Here is an 18,495-nt window from a genome sequence, read left to right on the forward strand (position 1 = left end):
TTTTTACTTACCTTGATGCACTTGGTAGAGTCTACAGTTTTTATCTAACCCTTCATGATATCAAATCAAAAGCCAAAACGGAATTGGAGCTCCACAGGGAGCCCTTCTGTACCCGCTCCAAATTGTACCCACCTCTAGGGATCCTGCTGAGAGGCTAGCATTGGCATTGTTGCTACCCAAGTTGCGTGGCAGGGTTCTGGTTCTCTCCACCGCCGTTCCCCCTGTCAGGATTTGTCTGACTGATGGCCTCTGGCCCGGTTTCAGCTGGAGGGAATGGCCATGAGGGTGCATGTGGCCCCCATGGGGGCGTATGAGACCGCCCGGAGCCATCACGTGGCTGTGTTCGTGGGGCAGGGTTTTGATTGTCCCGTAGGAGCGGTTCAGGTTCATGTTGATGTTCATGTCGCCCACGTTGGACGGCACGAAATCAGCCGGGTAGGCCTCGCTCTCTGCAGGGTGGAGGGTCAAGGGGGAGGGAGGAGGAGGGAAAGGGGGGTCCTCCACAGTGATGTTGAGAGGCTTGTCTTCACCTCCCAGTCCCAGGCCTTGGGAGGACGGCGTCGGGGGTTTGATGCTGACAGTTCGTCGAGGTAAGACCATGTAGTCCCCCTCGCCTCCGCTACCTCCTCCACCGCCGCTCCCCCCGCTCCCGGCACTCCCGTCCTGGGAGGTGTTGGAGGACCCGGGCGGTCTCGCCCAACCGAGGCCACTTTCGGTGCACAAATAGATGGGAGCGCCGCAACGCTGTGGCGCCTGTTGTCTCTGCTGATCGACATTCATCTCCTTCTTCAATGACGTCTCGCTCAGTTCATTGAGCCCTCCAAGTGGCGGAACCTTGTGGAAGACAAACATTTTATTAAATGGAACAGCATCTATAGCAAGAGTTCATGTTTCATTTGATATTAATGCTGCTAGGCTTTCTAAAGCAAAATATTTTCCCTTTGATGCTTGACTTGATAGTTTTAAAGCCTCACTGGGTATCCTTTTAAGTGAAGTTAGCATATTTTTCCACTTGGAGAGGTAATAAAGTTATTTCTTGTGAAAAGTCAGGAAATGATCTGAAATGAGTCTTTACGGTATTCCCGCAGGATGGAAGCAAACTGTCAAAGATTGATCTCCTATGGCTTTAATGTTTAGTTTCAAGAGAACGTTTTAAGATATGGTTGGCGTTACCTGCACAATAAGGTTGGGAGGAGGGATGTTCCCAGGCAGGGAACTGAAGTTGACCCCGACTCCCCCGTCCTGATGGGCGGCTAGTTTGGGGTCATCGTCGTCATCCAGGGAAATCCGGGACAAGGTGCCGGTGATGGTAGCGGGGTTGCAGGTGTTCACCTCCTTGAAAATGACTGAAGGGACAGGAGGTACAAATGGTTCCCGTTGGGAGAGCAAGGGGAGGGTGGAGGAGAAGTGGAATGAAGCATTAGGTTGTCAAAAGAAGGGGAGGGGGTAAAAAGGAGCAGGCCAGGGGCAAGGAGAGAGGAATGAGACGTTCATACAGCATGGTTTAGAACCCATGACGTACACAAAGCCGTGAAAAGTCACAATCTGCATACTTCCCAGTATATTGGTCTCACTAATTTTGTCTTATTGACCTTCCAGCTGAGACTTGGCACCAGAGCCACTATTTTTTTAATAGCGTCGAGAATGAAAATGCTTTGTCCTCAAAATGAAAGCGAGCCAAATGACTTTATTATCCCGTGCTCCCCGATCACGTATCAGCAGGCATTTCCCGATGGTGAACTCTTTGATTTTCCTATTTACTGCAATGCAATAAACTGGAAAAAAAACAACTCATAGTTGCTCGAAGTAAGTTGTCATGCATATAATTTAGGGCAAAGAGTATTTTAGCCTCTTTAAATCGCATGCTGGTGGTAGAAAAAACATCCAGGCTATGTCCACACAAACAGGTATTTTTAAAAGGCATCTTTTTTGCAATAAAAATAACTATATATGAGAAAGCTGTCAACAAAAAGAAAAACAATGCTATTTAATTCTTTAAGACAAAATCCATATTTGGAGTACCTGTGTTTGTGTGGCTATTGCCTATCTTCAAATTGTATCACATAAAAAAGGTCAAGCAACTCATGCTAGACACCATGCTCATTAACTGCCTGGCCCCTGAATCTATAAAACAGCTTTTCTTTATATAAAAATATATTTAATTAAGTCGGGAAGTGGATTCTCTACTCAGCTTGCATTGTCTACATTCAAATACAAAACACAGGGGCACACAAATCCATTTATTATAGAATCTAAAGGATTGAAAAAGTAGAGGACCTAAGATTGACCCTTGAGGAACTAATTGAATTAAATTCTCTGTTGGGGGACCAGGCAGGGTTAGTTGAGGTGGGCAACTTACATGGGTGTCCTCTCTCTGCAAGGATGTAGGGGGAGGGGGGGAAAGTGACTCTGCGTTAATGTTTCAAATGTACAATCGTATACATCCGAAAACATTCCGGCACTCACACACACACGCTTGACCAGTGTGAATTAGCCAGTCCTGAATACAAACGAGTGGGATCTCAATACACGATTAAACTGTCACAACAAAGCGCACACTTTGTGAACACCCCCGAGGCGGAATATGATTGATAAGAGAGAGTAATTTGTTCACCGCCGTTGCAATCCATAATCCGTCATTTCATCACCGCGGACGGCAAAACTAATACGGTCAGAGCTCGGCTTGACTGCAATGCTAATTGCGTCGGACAAAATGATAAGAATACGAGGAGGACTCACCTGTTTGGCATGCCAAGTCCACGTCCTTCTCAAAATCGGTCTGAGAAAGGGAGGCAAGGTAAGTAGAGAAAGGGAAAAGTGACTGGCTACTATATACACATTAATATTTGGACCTCCTTCTGTTAGATGAGCAATGAAGATCTTTGAGGGGATGGATTGTTTGCTTGGTGACTCAACGGTACAGTCGAGGTAATTCATAAAATCGGTCAGTTCATCCAAATTTATTTAACTGAGTCTTTGCTGGAATACCAACGGGGATGGCACCCAGTCACGCATTGGCGTGTGCCGTAATGGGCCACATTTGGACTGGTGGTGCGGGAGAGCACCAAGTTGTCACAAGTGGTGATGAAAGCAAATTTGTAGAGCTTTAACAAGGAATTAACTTTTCACAGAATGTCCCCAAACAGTACTTTTGATTCAGTTTTAACAAGCTGGCACAGGGGGACAACGTGTCTGTAAATTTCAAGGGATTAAAATTGTAATGAGGTTCCCTGTGAACATTGCAGAAAGGTTCTCGCTAATTTTAAGGCAGTAACCGCTGGTCGCTTTGCCAAAGTGTTTTTCTTTTTTTTTATCAGATCATATTTTTTTAAGTACAGATTGTAAAGTGAGGGAACAAAGGTCACTCGTGCTTTTTTCTAATTGGGCAGAGAAAGGATGCTAACCGCTCTCTAGGGTGATAGATGCGGACGGTAAAAACACATTTGTCAAGAAATTAAATTAGTTTGTTTGTAAATGCTCCGTTAGGTCATGGAAAGTAACGGAGATAAATGCCGTTAAAGATTTTCCATTAGCAGGCAACTGCTAGGTTAAATCTTAGAGGGGTATTGAGAAACTTATAATTACGATTGGGATAAAAAAAATTGAGGGACGTGAGGGTTGCGTGAATCTCCTTTGATGTCCAGATTTAAGGAGCTTAAGTAACGTCGAGTTGAATGTGAAACGGAATGGACTGGCTTGCTATTCACCATGATCTGCACCTGTCCATTCTTGCATGAGTCTGGCGAGTTCTCGCTGTCGTCTTTGCATCCTCCCATCCGACAGCGCATGGCGTCTTGCACCTGAAGGATGTGGCGGTGACATAGAGGAGGATGGATGGAGAGAAATGTAGGAAGGGAAGAAGGATTTTTGTCAGGGAAGTTTATTTTTCTTTAGGCAGTTGCTGCTTGGTTTAGAAATAGAAATCATGTGTTGAACTTTTGCCTTGCCATTGAAAACAAACAAAAAAAATCCTTATATTTAGTGAATATTGGTATTTTAGGGTCATGTTTTTTTTATTTACATTTGCTTTAGTTTATTTTATTTCTTTGGCTCCTTTTTTATCTCTTCGTCATTCACGATGGTGGTCCCTTGTGTCGACCAATCAGCTTGCACCGCTTTGTGTGTTGCTTGTCCGTCTCATCAGTCTGCTTGCATTTAATTCCCTGCTCCCTCGTAGTCATCTTCACCTTCGGTCATCTCGAAGCGTCACTTCACTTTCCTCTCCAGGCAATAGCCCCGCCCAATTATCTCCTTTAAGGTCCATTGTTTGTAGCTTCTCTAACACATGAGCCATCCTAGTGTCATATTTGTTTTTTTTCTATTAAGCATCCTGGCAACACATAGCAATTATTTGTTGAAGCACCAGCTCTCATAACAGCTTAAATCAAATAAATTGGATCGCATGGGCAGTTCCAGGCTTGTTTTCCCTTCAGACTTTCTCAATATACTTTCCCGCCTTCCCGTCTCAGGAGTGACTTCATTTGTCAGTGTTGCCGCTGTCAAATCCCAAAAGACTGCCACGGGAGGGAAACAAGAGCACTCATGTACCGAGTGGTGCAAGAGCATCTTCATTCTCGCTGGGTGGTCTTATCTGTGTGTATGCGCCGCTACAAATGGATTGGATTGGAGCAGCATCCATGTCTGATTAATACTGCATGGGCAAGCTTATTGCCTCCATTGTTTCCTTCCATCCGTCTCTTCCTTTTATGCTTGCACTCATCCTCAGAGGCGATTGTTCTCCGTGTATGTGTGGCAATCCAATTCTGCTCCAACACTTTGCTATCATCAGCTCATAGTACTCTTATGAATCTTGTTCTCACCTCCCTGTACAAAACTCTACAACCTTTTAATATTCACTTGCATGCACATGTTGCAATCTTCCCACTGTGGGAAATTCGCCAATCCCTTTTCAATGGAATGAAAACATATATGTGCATAATAAGTTTCAAATACAGCATACCCATGGGGGGGCGGGTATAGCAAAGCCTGTGGCAAATTTACACCAGGGAGGTATTAGTGCGGGACTTATCGTCTTATTCCATACTTACTAAGCTTCTTAAAGCGGGCTTGGCTCCGATGGACAATACAACGCTGCGATACGGCATTATGAGAAAAAAATTCACAACAACATCGGACATAGACGCGGAGTTAATCCCAGGCAAGTCTGATCTACTTGTATTCTGATGCGACCTCAAACTGACCTGGAAGCTAACACGAGTTTTTCGAATATTAATCCCACCTGGAAGTGTGGCATCTGAGCCCACAGAGCAGGAAATGGGTCTTACCTCTCTCCGCATGGCGCAGTGCACGGTGATGATTACGAAACCTTGAACCGAGTCGAAAACGGCAAAGAGGACCTGCGGGAGACATTTGACATCTGCTTAGTTTTTACAGACAGTCTGACACTTTTCTTATTTCATTATATTCATCACATGTTGTTAGTACCGTATTTTCCGGACTATAAAGCGCAGCTAAAAACCTCAAATTTTCTTAAAAGCCGACAGTGCGCCTTATAGTCAGGTGCGCCTTATATATGGACCAAATTCCTAAATTTAAACTGGCCCGAAGCATTGTGTCATAAAATCAATCATAAATGGCCCGCTGAAGACTATGAATCATGAATCAAAAAGACTATGGATCATTATTTTGTGATTATAAAGTAATTTGTTGCGTCTGAAGTTGAGATAAAAAAGATAAAATGGAGAATGATTTGATTTGTATTAAAAATCTGACACGATGCAACCAGACCTGTTTACTGCAGTCACAAACACCAATATCACCCTTCTTATTCATACAACAATAACAAGAATAAAACAAACTTAATACATCGAATAAAAAATTCCTTCAACTTTCATAAAATTGTTAATCTGTTATTATTTTAATCTCTAACTGTAACTTTTAAAGTTTACTGATCTGACATTAACATTATTGATATATTGTTATTCTTTTCACTATTTTAAGTTATTTTATTGTGATTGCATTAATGGTGCGCCTTATAGTCCGGTGTGCCTTATATATGGACAAAGTTTTAAAATGGGCCATTCATTGAAGGTGCGCCTTATAGTCCAGTGCGCCTTATAGTCCGGAAAATACGGTAATCATGTCAGGTTACCTGGAAAAGCGTCGAGCGGCGATCTGTGATTGCTAACACAGCTGACATCCAAGTGAGGGCTAGCAGAGGAAGAACCACACAGGAGCTCCACAGAGACGCCCTGTAAAAGAGCAATGGTGGAGAAAGAGGAATAATGGACACAGGGACCAGCCACTCGGGTTGAAAACGCTCCAGCTAGGTCGTGTTATTACATTTCCCTGTCGCATGCATCCGCTCAGCCATCAGTCAAACGCTCAGTGGTGGGTCGTTTGAGGCTGACTGGTAAACCAAGAACTGAAGTGGAATGATGATGTCCAATCGTGTCGACTGTTACCAGACTGACAACGACTCACAATGGCTTAACATGGCTGAGTTTTTTAAAAATATGGTTGAAATACAAACAGGTCATCCAAGGACGAGATTGATTAGATGCTGGCAAGTGCGCTACGTTTGATTTAGTGTGTGGAACAGAGACGATTTATCGTATGAGTTATGGCATAATGAAAGTCGTAAAGCGCAAAGTATGCAATGGGGTGTTTGACGGCAACAAACGAAAACTTTGCACTGCCCTAAAGTTTCGATAATATTACACGTTTAACGCGTTTTAAAAGGCATTCCGAATTATCGCCTGACACGCGAAGACTCATTGTGTTGTTACTTTCATCGTTATTTTTTTTATTATTTTTCGGAAACCCGGCCACGTCGAAATGTCATCCTGCATCATTACCAACAGCTGGAGATTCAAAGGATGGTGCAAAGAGTAAGAATGGAAAGAGATTAAAAGAAATGACACGGTGTGTAGTCGCCACAAAGGAAAAGTCATTTTGTTTTTCCGTCCAAAATTAGAATTATCACATCATTGTAATTTTAAATATTTCATGGGTGACATTTTAATTTTACAGCGCCCTGCTTCGTGGTGAACTGTGACTATCACTTTGTGGTGATTAACAATAAAAAAGGGTGGGGGGGAGGAGAATAGAGAGCAAGATGAAGATGGACTAACATGGCGCTGCTGGCAGTCGAGCTGGAGAGAGCCGTGCTCGAGATCACGCCGCACTTGGAGCATTTCAGGAGAAGCCGGCTATGCGCCTCCACCGGGACACTTTCGGGCCATATTGTGCACACATATACACACAAACAAGACACAAATGATAGTGAAGGAAAGGGGGTGGCGAGAGAAAATGTTCCATATGTTATAGATGGATAGAGTTGTGCCGGGAAAAAAGGGAGGGAGGCAAAAAAATAAATGAGCGGAAGGGGGGAAGAACAACAAAAAAGAAAGAAAGAGGCAAATTAAAATCAGATCTTAAAGTAGCAGCACATAAATAAAAAGATTAAAAAAGATGCAAGCACTGATTTAAAGTGAAAGTAAGAGACAGACATTTGTCGTGAGGATTAACAGATTACAATGACACAGACAGGAAATGATCCGATAATCGTATTCCACCGCTGGTGAATGCAGGTGCAAAAAAAAAAAAAAAAAATTGTAAAAAAAATATATATAATAATATAATTTAAAAAAATAAAATGAAAATATTTCAATTTGAATTTTAAACTAAATTAAAATTGAAAAATCTTTATTCGATCTTTATCCAATAATCGTATTCCAATGCAGGTGCAAAAAAATAAAATAATAATAATTATTAAAAAATATATAATACTATAATTTAAAAAAATAAAATGAAAATATTTCAATTTGAATTTTGAATTAATTTAAAATTGAAAAATCTTTATTCAGGGATTGAATTAGACAACAAACTGTGGTTGTTTACAGTGGAGAAGAGATAATGTGTGATCCATGAGTTGTAAACAATGAAGCCATGCAGTGGCTTTGCTACATTAGCACCTCATCACACCTCATTGCCTTAATCCCCATAGCTTCATAAGAAAACACATTATGCTAATGATGATCTTGTCCTGTGAGCAACATTGCCCATTTCTGATGGAATTCGCTCTGCTTGAGAACACAAGGACTTAGCATGCCACAACAACGTATAAAAACTTTGTTGTACAGTCTGGTAACAAGGGATGATCAATCTGCCTTTCTAAATCATAAACCAAGGAGCTCAAAGAAACATCATAAATAATTGAAATTATTTTGTAGTTTCTTTCTTGCGAGAAAGAGTCAGATTGATTGACAGAAACAAAATTAAAGCAGCAGCGGCAGAAATTGTGTTACCTCAAGAAGAAAAATGGATGAAAATGCCTTTGCGTGGATTTCTTACCCAGCTCGCTGCTTTTTTGACTTGTCGGAGATGCCGTCTCGAGACATGAGCTTGTTAAACACCACGATTCCAATGAGCATATTCACCTGAGGGAGACAGAGGAGAACGTTTGATGAAGATCGCACTAATGGTTTGCCAACAGGGACTCTCATCTACAATCACGTCTCGATGTGTTTTCAGCATAGTTCTGTTCAAATGGAATCGAAGATTACTTTGGAATTGTGGTGCTGATTTAGGGATTTGAAATGCTGGAAGGACTCCTGTGATTTCTTTCAAGGAAGATTTTAAGATTTAGTTTCATACTCGCAGGTGTTATAAAAAAGTCAGGATAACATCAGCGGCATTTTGCCGAGAACACATTCATTATATCGCCTTCTGTATGATAATAACCGCTTACCCCTTCTATTTTTTTTGTTTTGTTTTTAATCTTGCTGTTGACAACACGCCAGATTGTGCCGAGACCTTTGTCAGGTTAGGGCCAGCTTTGAGTGCCAACATAATCTTCATCTGCTATTTGTCTGAGGTCTGCTTTATTAATTAGAACTTGGGTCCTGTGGGAAGAGTCGCTGCCTCTCTGACCAACATCTGTCTCTCAATGTAGCATCTTGTTGCGAGGGCACGGACGGACCACCACATCATCAGGCTGGAGATTTTACAATTTACATCAGCTTCAATGATCCTGATAATAATCATAGTAGGTTGTTTTCTTGGGTGGGGAATGGAAGAAAGATACAACAACTTTTTTTGCGTCGTCATATTAATCCCTTGCCAATCCACATTAGGATTATTTTCTTATTTTAAAATATAATTTTATATTTTATATTCACAATGTTATTTTTGATAATTTAATATAACATAACATAACAACATAACATAATATAACATAACAACATAACATAACATAACATAACATAACATAACATAACATAACATAACATAACATAACATAACATAACAACATAACATAACATATTATAATATAATATAATATAATATAATATAATATAATATAATATAATATAATATAATATAATATAATATAATATAATTAAAAATATATTACTCACCAATACTATGACAGCAGCAGGTCCAACAAAGGCGTAAAGCAAACCTCCCTCAAGGGACAACCAGCAACTAGAAGACAAGAGCCACTTGTATTGTATTGCTTCTTCAAAAAAAGAAAAACATCACAGAATCGGATCCACTTGCGCTGATCCATATACGGCTTCTGTTCTAGCACCGACATTGTCTGCACCCACGGAGGATTCGCCCTCCCGCCTATTTGCGCAAGCCGCCCTCTAATGAAGATACATTGCTGCGGGGGGATTGATCTAAATGCCATTTTCATTCAATCACAATAAATGTTACTACGCTCTTTCATTTGATGTCTCCTTATTGAACCTCCTCATGGTTAAAATGCCATCTGGAAACGATGAGTTAAAGTACCGTGAAGCGTTACGCACCATTTTTCATTCTCTACCACTCCCTGGAATGTTAATCCTCTTCAAACTAGGTGGAAGTAAATAAAGCCCATAGCAGACCCACAAAATGCGGCAAACCAAATGGACACCTTTCAGGCTTCATTCAAACATAAACCATGTCTCAAGAATAATCAATATAATTGCAGTTCTTGTTCTCCAAATAGTGAGAAATGAGAACTTGGTACTTACTAGCTGGCGGTGCCGTAACCTCTCGCTCTAGTGAACCCGACCGACACTGCTACAACTAAGGCTGGAAGACCTGCAAGGCAGAGATGCATAAATTAAATTAATTAGGCTCTGGAAAAAGAATATGAACCCTTTGGATGATATGCCAAGTAGCTACGCGGCATCATCAGTGTATACGGCATGTGAATTTCGATTTATAGGATACAAGTGCTCTCTGAGCCAGAGGTCATGTTGCACGCATAAAAAACTTGGCTTGGATCCCATCTTCGGTGTTATTTATATTTGACGTCGTGCAAGGCTGTATTTCAACCATCTGCATTTTTTTTTTTTTTTTGCAATACATACTCGGCGCATTGCTTTTGGAATTCAAAACGTATGCATGAAATATGTAAATCAACAGACCAAGTGTGTCAGATAGTGGGCTATGATTGGCCCATTCTAAGATGGATTCTAAAATATTCACGCAATTAAAGAATCTGTGATTATGAACGACGATGAAAAGCAATTAGAACAAGACAGAGTAATAAATAAGTCGGCGGGGAGCCAAGCTGGTGTAGAAACCAGCATGGAAATATTTTATCAAGACAATAATCAATCCATATGCATCAGCCAGGAAACACCGACGGAAAAAAAAATTGAGTTTCAATCGCATAATGTAGGGAGAAAATTGCAAAAGTGGACGGTTAGCGGATAAAGTCTATTGTGGCTGATTGTTTCATGAATTTTATGCAGCTTTTGCAAATTCTCTCGCGCGTTTCCGTAGCTACACAACAATCGATCTGTGACCACCAACATCTATACTATACATTCTGCCTCCTTTTTATCGGGCCAGGCCATCAGCAAGGTGGCTGATTAGACCTCAGGGATCAATATGAAGGGGAATGAAGTGAGTTGGTGATGTTGCTGTTAATTCCATCGTCCGTGCGAAACATCTTGCTTGTGTTGTTCCGCTGATTTTATCATGTGTTGTTTTCGTGAGGGTTAACGTTAGGATGCTATCAGGTTAGGGTTCGAGGGTTTCCACAAGTGGAGTGAGGAAAGAAAGTGCATCCAGGGGACAGTTGGGTGATCTGGATAAGTAGACCAAGATAATCCCCTCAATGGATATTAAAAGCCATGGCGGCCATTATGCATATGCTGCTGCCTGTTTATATTTGTGGGTAGATATGAATTAATATCAGATCTCAGATTTGAGTTGCTTCTTGGCTTTGTAAGAATAACAAAATATATCTTGGGTGAAGTACACAGACTTTTAGATCTTCTTTAATAATTGGAAAAACAACGCTGCGTAACAGCAGACAGGCAACATTGGTTCAATTTTCGGAGAGAAATTGACAAAATAAATTGCTTTTATTTCATGATCCATGATCCAAACCGGTTTGTATCCCGTGCGTTCGAGAATATTTCAATATGTCGGCTCTTTGGGATAAATATAACTATTATCAAATCCAACTGCCGGCTACTCACCCCAGCCGAGGCACAGAAAGCGCTTGCGAATGAGTCGCGACCTCATTTTCCCGATGACCGCCAGGTAGGACTGCCAAGCTTCCGTCAGCACCCAGCAGAACGAGGCCAAGAAGAAGAAATGGAGAAAGGCAGCAGTCACGGTACATAGGCCCTAAAAAGACCCCCAAAAAATAAATACCAATATCCATTTTGATATTTTTACTTACGCCTTACCTTGCTAAGTGTTTGTGATTGTCCCACCAGAATCAATAAATTGGAGGCCAGTATGGAAAGGCAAAAATTCACCAGGATAATGGACCTCTCCGAGCGTATATACCTTCAGGGCAGAGAATGAAATCATGTGAACACAGGTGTGAAATGAATACAACGCTAATGTATTTCCATAGATTGACTTTGTCATGACAAATTCCCGATCCTACCTAATGTACTAGACCAAATAGATGTACGGGGGTGGGCTTGATGGAAAGATTCTCTCTTAAACACAATGTTGCATGAAGCCATTAAGACGAAAAAAAAAATACCTCCAGAAGGCAGCGTAGATAAGAAGCAGGATGAGCAGAGCAGAGCAGGAGACCCCACAGCCCACCATGAGGGGCACTGAGGGCATGCTGGTGGGACCCATTTCCTGGAGATAAGTGGAAAAAGAAGTAGTTTGGGATTATTCTTTCGCATCATAAACATACCTCGGGTTCTGCTATGTTCCTTGGCCTTCCTCCCAGAAAAAGAACAGTGCCGCTAGGACACTCAACACCCCCGCCGCCTCCCAAATGGGCTTAATATTTGTCCGTGTTTGAGTTCTCAATCACAGTTCGTTCCCTCGGGTGACCCCGCCGCCTCTTTCATCAAGATTTATCACCTGACGCACCTAACACAAGGTCTTGATGCAAATAAAAAATGCAGTGTGTGCCAAGCAATCGAAAAAGCTGCATGAGTATGTCTGCTTGAGATTAGCGAGGGAAGTTGAGGGAAGAAACGTACAGGAAGAAAGAAAACCAGTGTGCCAAAGCGCTCCTTTTTTTTTTTTTCTCCCTTGCCCATCAATGGAAGGCAATTTCTCCAGAGGAGAGTGGAATAGGCTGGAATATCAATGTGCCACCCTCACAAACACCCAAGTCGCAAAATCAAAAACTCCCTCCATTTTGATTCATCTGAAATTTATATTAATGACAAAGAATTATTATTCCATTATTATGTTGAAAGGTGAAATGATACAAAAAAAATGACTCCCTTGTGTAATTTAAATCCACGCGTTGTCCCTCAGCTCCTCATTGTGTCAATTTAGCTGACGGAGTTTTCCTAATTAGTTATGAGACTGATGCGATTATACGTCTATTTTCATTCCAGTTCAAAGATGCAACTCCGGCTACATGCAAATGTCTCTTTGCACTTGCGTAAAGTATATTTCAATTTGCTTATGATGTGAAAGTAAAAGCCACCCAGATAGATTAGAAAGTATGCACGGCTCTGCTGCCTATGACCGAGTTCCCTTAAGCCTGCCTGATTTACCCCGAGATAGAAACGGCAGATATTTTCAGCACAGGAAGTTTAACCTACTTATCACCGCTCGCAAACGTCCCTCGGCTGCCCTGCTCTAGCCAATCACGGCGTCAAATCCCTTTTTTTTTTTTTCCTCTCCTTCTTCCAGTCTTTATTGATGATGTAACAAGGCAGTAGCAGGAGAATGATTTACAAAGTCCGCAAAGCCAAAACGACTTTATCGGAAGAAAAACTGGAAGGTCGTAGTTAATCACTGGACCTCAACCCAATCGAGCATGCTTTTTTCTTTTTTCCCTGCAGGGGAGATGTTAAAGCTTGGAAAAGCATTTTGGTGGCTTGTATCTCCAAATAAATTCAAGGCAGCACAATATTAGAAATCAAAATCTCACCAGTCTTCCTAAATATGGTCAGAAGGACCTTCCAATCCGACACAAACAATACAAAGCTCCGAGTTGTAACTCGCTTGATGAATTGGAGGCACCAAATGTTAAATTGACTTTCATAAAGCCAATAACTCTTTCAACTCCAAATCCCATGATCCCTCTGAGGACTGTTGAGGCAATGAGTCTAGACACCATCGGTGGAGTTTGCGCTCCCTCAGCACTCATTCTGGCAATCCAGTTGCCTGGCTTTATTGTATGGCGGCATGACCTTAATCAATCAACTCCTGCTTGCGCCTTTGTTTCTGCCTCGGTCTCGACTCTGTGATAGACGTTCCCGACAGACGCGTTGAAATCTCAGCGGCGATGGAAAAGTAAACAGGATTAACCAGCTATCCTTCACTCCTTTGTAAATGACCCTTGATGGCAGCACTGCTCCCTATTTTTTATTAAAAATTGAGGTTAATCTTCAGACCTCAGCTCCGCCACCACACCATGGCAGGCAATTCAGGGACTGTGTGTAGCTTCGGAATTCTTTGTGTTCATTGTGTGCCTGTGTGCGGACCAGACAGTGTCATGCGTTAGCTAATTAATTCAGTCGATGACTCCTGGTTTAAGGGAATCCAATCTCAGCTGAAATTGAAAGCTCACTGTGAAGAAGCCTAAAGCTACCTGGTGCACTTAACGCTGATCGCAGCAGCTCCTGACTGAGTGCAGTTGACACAAAGGCATTGACCCGTGCCTTCTGGTTCCAAGTGCTGGCCTTAATGGTTTGTTTCAAAACTCAATGTTCCTTCACACTTTTGTCCGAGTCCATTCAACATGGACTGCTATCGTTTGGTAATTTCCACTCGAGTTGTGACGATTAATTAATTCGTCAAAATGCAAAGTGGTTCTTCATCTGCACTCTCTTTAGTTTTCTCTACAAATCATCTTGTGTTAATACACGTGCTCCACTCCTTTCCAGCCGTACGACACTTGTAGTTACTCTCGATGGATCTGTTTTTGTCTAGCTAGATTTTTAACCTTGGGAGGTAAAAGATCTTGCACAATGAAAAGAATTGGACCTGATGGACAATACGCAGAGTAGTTAATAGTCAGAGGAGGTCTTTGGAAAGTCCATTAGCACCCTATGAGAGTGGGTCAATCTATAAGAACATGCCCCGCCCCCCTCTCACAAACTAAAAAGCCTTTTTCAATCATGTCAAACACACGCCACAAGCTATGTGAGCTATTTATAGCACATTATGCACCTCCAGGCAAAAACACCCAGTCCCAATAAAATATACTTTGTCCTTTTGAAGCCTTTTCTCATCCATCATATGCACACCAAAAAATGACCTTTCCTAAGCTTGTGAAATAAAAGTTGAATAAAATCAGTCTGGGCAGTTTTGAACAATGGGAGCATCATTCGATTTGTAGATATTTTCTTATGTGAGGCAAGACGCTCTTTTTAAAACAAGTTTTGAACAATGGCAGCATTATTCGATTTGTAGGTATAATGAAAGGCAAGATGCTTTTTTAAAAACACACCTCGCTTTCAAACTTTGCCTCCATCATCCATCACAGTCTCACAATACTGACAAGAACTTGGCACCTGCAACCTGCTGCGGTAATCCTACTAACAGGGATGCCATCTAAATGTATTCAGCTCACTGACCTGACCCTTGGTAGTAGCTACCTAATTAGCCTCCCCAAGTCCCAAAGAGTCCGTCGGAATATACGGCGGCGGTGACTCACCGGCTCTTTAGCTTGCTGCGCTAACACAGCGTAGGTGGAGATCCTGCTGCACAGGCATTTGGTTTGGACAGTGGTTGATGTGAGCGTTTGGCAGCCTTCGGTGCCCCAGTTTTCAGCGCCAGCTTCCCTGGAGGTGGGGAGAAATGGGACGGGAGGGGGTAGGGGGGTGACATATACAGGGATTGTGAGTGTCACAAGTTTTATTGGAACGTTTACCTCGGAGGGAGAGAGAAGAGTCCCGGGGATAAAACTGTTGAGTTCACCGAGTTCGCGTGGTGATCCATTCGCTCACACGGTTTAAAATATACGGTGCACTTTCCCCTCGTTGGCATTAGGAGCAACTCCGTGTTTAGAAAACTAAAACATCAGCCTTGGGAAGTATTAGTTTGGGATTTTAGCTGGCATGAAGTCAATGGCGGATGAGTCAGTCCTTTTGTTCTCACACGTCTTGACTTTTTTAAAATTGTTCTTTAACCTCAAAAATATTAATGAAGTCTGTTCTTGGAAGTCTACCGTAAATTTCGGACTATTTCGCAAATTATGAACCCTGAATCACGAATTTTAGCTGGTGCGGCTTATAGTCCAGTGCGGCTTATAGTCCAAAAATTATGGTAATTGCTTCTGTACTCTTCTAATTCAGGACGTCTTTTCCTTCCAGCTATAAGGGCAATGCTTCTTTTTCTGGATCACGTTCCCTTTTGGGAAGTGAAGATAAAACAAATCTGTTCAATTCGATCTTTGACTATAAATACATATGGATGGCTTGTCTCCAGGTCTCGCAGCAAAATGGAGCCAGCAAATTCTGGATCTCCCAAACCAGCATATGTTGTTGGATGGGTGATGTCATAACATCAACAATGCTGGCATTCCATAATTTTGATGTTATATATATAGAACATGTCCGTCTAGCTGACAATCAGGCGGGTGAAATATTTCAAATGTTTAATTTAGGTGAAAACCTTTCACCTGATTGCTTTGCTAAATAAAACATAAGCGACTCACCAAAGCCGGCATCCTTTCTCCGCCGGGGACCATAAATGTCTGCGCAAAATGTCACGGCAATCCATCCAACTGTTACAGCGCCATTTTTTACACAGCAGACTAAAAATCACGGAACGACCGACAAATTGCGACAGTGGAAAATACCACCCGCCACTTACGGAAGGATTTTTCAACTTTTGATTTTTACCGAGCACCGTTTGCTTTTTTTTTTTTTACTGTTTTGGATCAAAACGCCATCACACATGTCGAGACAACAATTGGAAAACGAGCCTCTGAAGAACAGAGAAAATTGACCTTTTATGGCTACAGAGAATAAATTGGCACTGACTCTTGACTGAAAGGGCAGCACTATGAAAGCCAATTGCACCCTATTAAGAAAAGAAAAAGGTTAAACATGCGATGAATTCTCAAAAGCTGTGTCGGAGATAAAAGGATTTCAAGTCAAAGCAGGTGAATTTGCCACGAAAGCAACACTTTTATGTGCTTCGCTTGTAAATGCAAAAAAAAAAGTTTTGTAGCCGAGGGCTCCTATCCAGAGTAACTTTCACAGAGTCTTGACTTTTTTTTTTTTTTTGTCGGCTTAAGCCAGCAGATATAGTCGAAGATCTATTTAATATCAATGTCATCCCACATTACCAGCGTCAGTAATGTACTAACGATTAAAATTGTAAGCTAATTAAGGATGCTGCCAAATATTGTCCAAGGTAATTTATGAGACTGAACACAAGCCTTCCATTTTACGCTTTATATTATATTTTTGGACTCATCTATTTTGCAGCTTGTCAGAACTGCTTTTTTGGCTGCGGGACATCAAGTGAGTGTGCCATAAATACCTCGCCTCTCTTGAAATAGAGGGAAAAAAAAAGATAAGACATAAATTGATGTGAAAGGAGCCGCTAATACGTTATCATGCACAGTTTATAAAATTGCATCTCTGGAAGCAAGAAGGACTAAAATGAAAATGTAATATTTTCTTCACTATTAAATTGACGTGGGGGGGTGAACCAGTCAGAAGGTAATTGTAGGATTTAAGTGGGCACAAATACAAACGTGATCGAATCTCGATGTGGCCTGGCTGAGGAGGCAACAATAATAACTTTGATATTCAGCAAATAAAACAATTTGGGATTATTTCATGAAAATTAATTCATGACATTAAGCATTCCAAGTTATGTCCAAGCAATTAGAGTAAAATGCACATTCCTACCTACTGCAAGTGATTTGAATGCATTTTTTTATTTTTTGTATTTTTAGTCTATACTGATTTGCATTGTATTTATTTATTTTTTATTTATTTTTTATTTTATTTTATTTATTTATTTATTTATTTAAGTATTTATTTAATATTTTACTTATTCATTCTTTCATATATTTATTTTTATCATTTCACGCTGAGACTGATTTCTGTTTTCTAAATGTTCACCATGATGCAAAGTGAAATATTTAGCGGACTCTATCGTTATCAGTTCTCGTTTTGCTGTCCTTTCCGGTTCCTCCGTGTTTCCCTTGCTACGAGCGTGCTTTGTCATTGACCTCCGCATCCCATCAGCTAATTCATAAAGCTTCTTTTCAGGGGATTATCTTTCTTCCTGACGTGCAAGCCAGAGCGTGAACCAGAAAGTAGAGATACTGGTTGTCCACAGCCACAAATGGCCTGACATTGCAAGAGACGGCAGTCTCGATTAACACGGACAGGCAATATGGCTCTGAGGAAAGTGATTCATGTGGAAAATGGATTATCAATCCACTTGTGGCGCCGGAGCAAGGAAACATTTCATAATTGCGCTTTCATGACTGATTATTCGGAAGCAAACATTTGTCCCAAAAGTTTCATCTTTGTAAAGCTTTTGGAAAAATTGCTTTTATCCCCCCCAAAAAAGTAGTTTGAATGGCTAAGTCAAGGTTAGAAAAGCGACTTTGAAACAACAGCAGACTATCCAATAGGCCGAGATTAAAGCGGATAATGTATCCGTAAACAAGATAATGAAGGCAAACTAAATCTTTTCCATATTCCTCAGGCTTTTGTAGCGTTTACTTACGTTTCTCCAATTCCCGAAGTGAAGAATTTTCTGTCCTCTGACTGTCTTTACATGAGTGTAGAAAAAGCAAAAACGCAAAGAGCCATTTATATCCATGTAATCCACCGGAGTCATGTGACCAATCGATCCTAACGAGCCACAAATCATCAAAAAAATGTCACTCAACGATTCACGCTTGGAGAAATGAATCCAGAATAGGAGCCACAAAGGCCCGTTTTGATAAGTGATGGAATGAGCTCATGCACGTCTGAGACACCCTGCGGAGGCAGATCCTCGCGTAAGCCCTACTGGCCGACTGGCTCTTGATACGCTGATTCTCTGTTTGACACACTTCTGAGCCCTTCTGCTCAGTCAGATGGGAAAGTGGAGCAATCCCCATCAGCCCGC

The 18,495-nt window shown here is 41.4% G+C and overlaps 2 protein-coding genes across 25 annotated transcripts in view; one reads left to right on the top strand and one right to left on the bottom strand.

Moving 5' to 3' along the window:
• col9a2 (procollagen, type IX, alpha 2) overlaps nucleotides 1-18,495 on the top strand; it is a 224,811-nt gene that overhangs the window by 64,794 nt on the left and 141,522 nt on the right. The window lies entirely within an intron of this gene.
• adgrb2 (adhesion G protein-coupled receptor B2) overlaps nucleotides 1-18,495 on the bottom strand; it is a 76,524-nt gene that overhangs the window by 11,101 nt on the left and 46,928 nt on the right. For 15 of the 19 annotated variants that reach the window (XR_015854777.1, XR_015854778.1, XR_015854776.1 and 12 more), the window contains 15 exons: nucleotides 15,068-15,194; nucleotides 11,972-12,075; nucleotides 11,664-11,766; nucleotides 11,451-11,601; nucleotides 9,987-10,056; nucleotides 9,384-9,450; nucleotides 8,317-8,402; nucleotides 7,095-7,193; nucleotides 6,113-6,212; nucleotides 5,286-5,357; nucleotides 3,708-3,800; nucleotides 2,740-2,779; nucleotides 2,360-2,374; nucleotides 1,174-1,346; nucleotides 133-834 (listed from right to left, as the gene is read on the bottom strand). Coding sequence is in view for 15 of the 19 variants with exons in the window: in XM_088364407.1 (XP_088220533.1) it covers nucleotides 133-834; nucleotides 1,174-1,346; nucleotides 2,360-2,374; nucleotides 2,740-2,779; nucleotides 3,708-3,800; nucleotides 5,286-5,357; nucleotides 6,113-6,212; nucleotides 7,095-7,193; nucleotides 8,317-8,402; nucleotides 9,384-9,450; nucleotides 9,987-10,056; nucleotides 11,451-11,601; nucleotides 11,664-11,766; nucleotides 11,972-12,075; nucleotides 15,068-15,194 (2,002 nt within the window). In the remaining 4 variants the exon portion in view is untranslated. The remainder of the gene's footprint in view (nucleotides 1-132; nucleotides 835-1,173; nucleotides 1,347-2,359; nucleotides 2,375-2,739; nucleotides 2,780-3,707; nucleotides 3,801-5,285; nucleotides 5,358-6,112; nucleotides 6,213-7,094; nucleotides 7,194-8,316; nucleotides 8,403-9,383; nucleotides 9,451-9,986; nucleotides 10,057-11,450; nucleotides 11,602-11,663; nucleotides 11,767-11,971; nucleotides 12,076-15,067; nucleotides 15,195-18,495) is intronic. The other 4 variants (XM_088364405.1, XM_088364412.1, XM_088364408.1 and 1 more) reach the window with 4 other exon arrangements.

This window comes from Syngnathus floridae, chromosome 21, assembly GCF_059516105.1.
Source record: "Syngnathus floridae isolate MCC-2025c chromosome 21, RoL_Sflo_1.0, whole genome shotgun sequence".
NCBI classification, from domain to species: Eukaryota; Metazoa; Chordata; class Actinopteri; order Syngnathiformes; family Syngnathidae; genus Syngnathus; species Syngnathus floridae.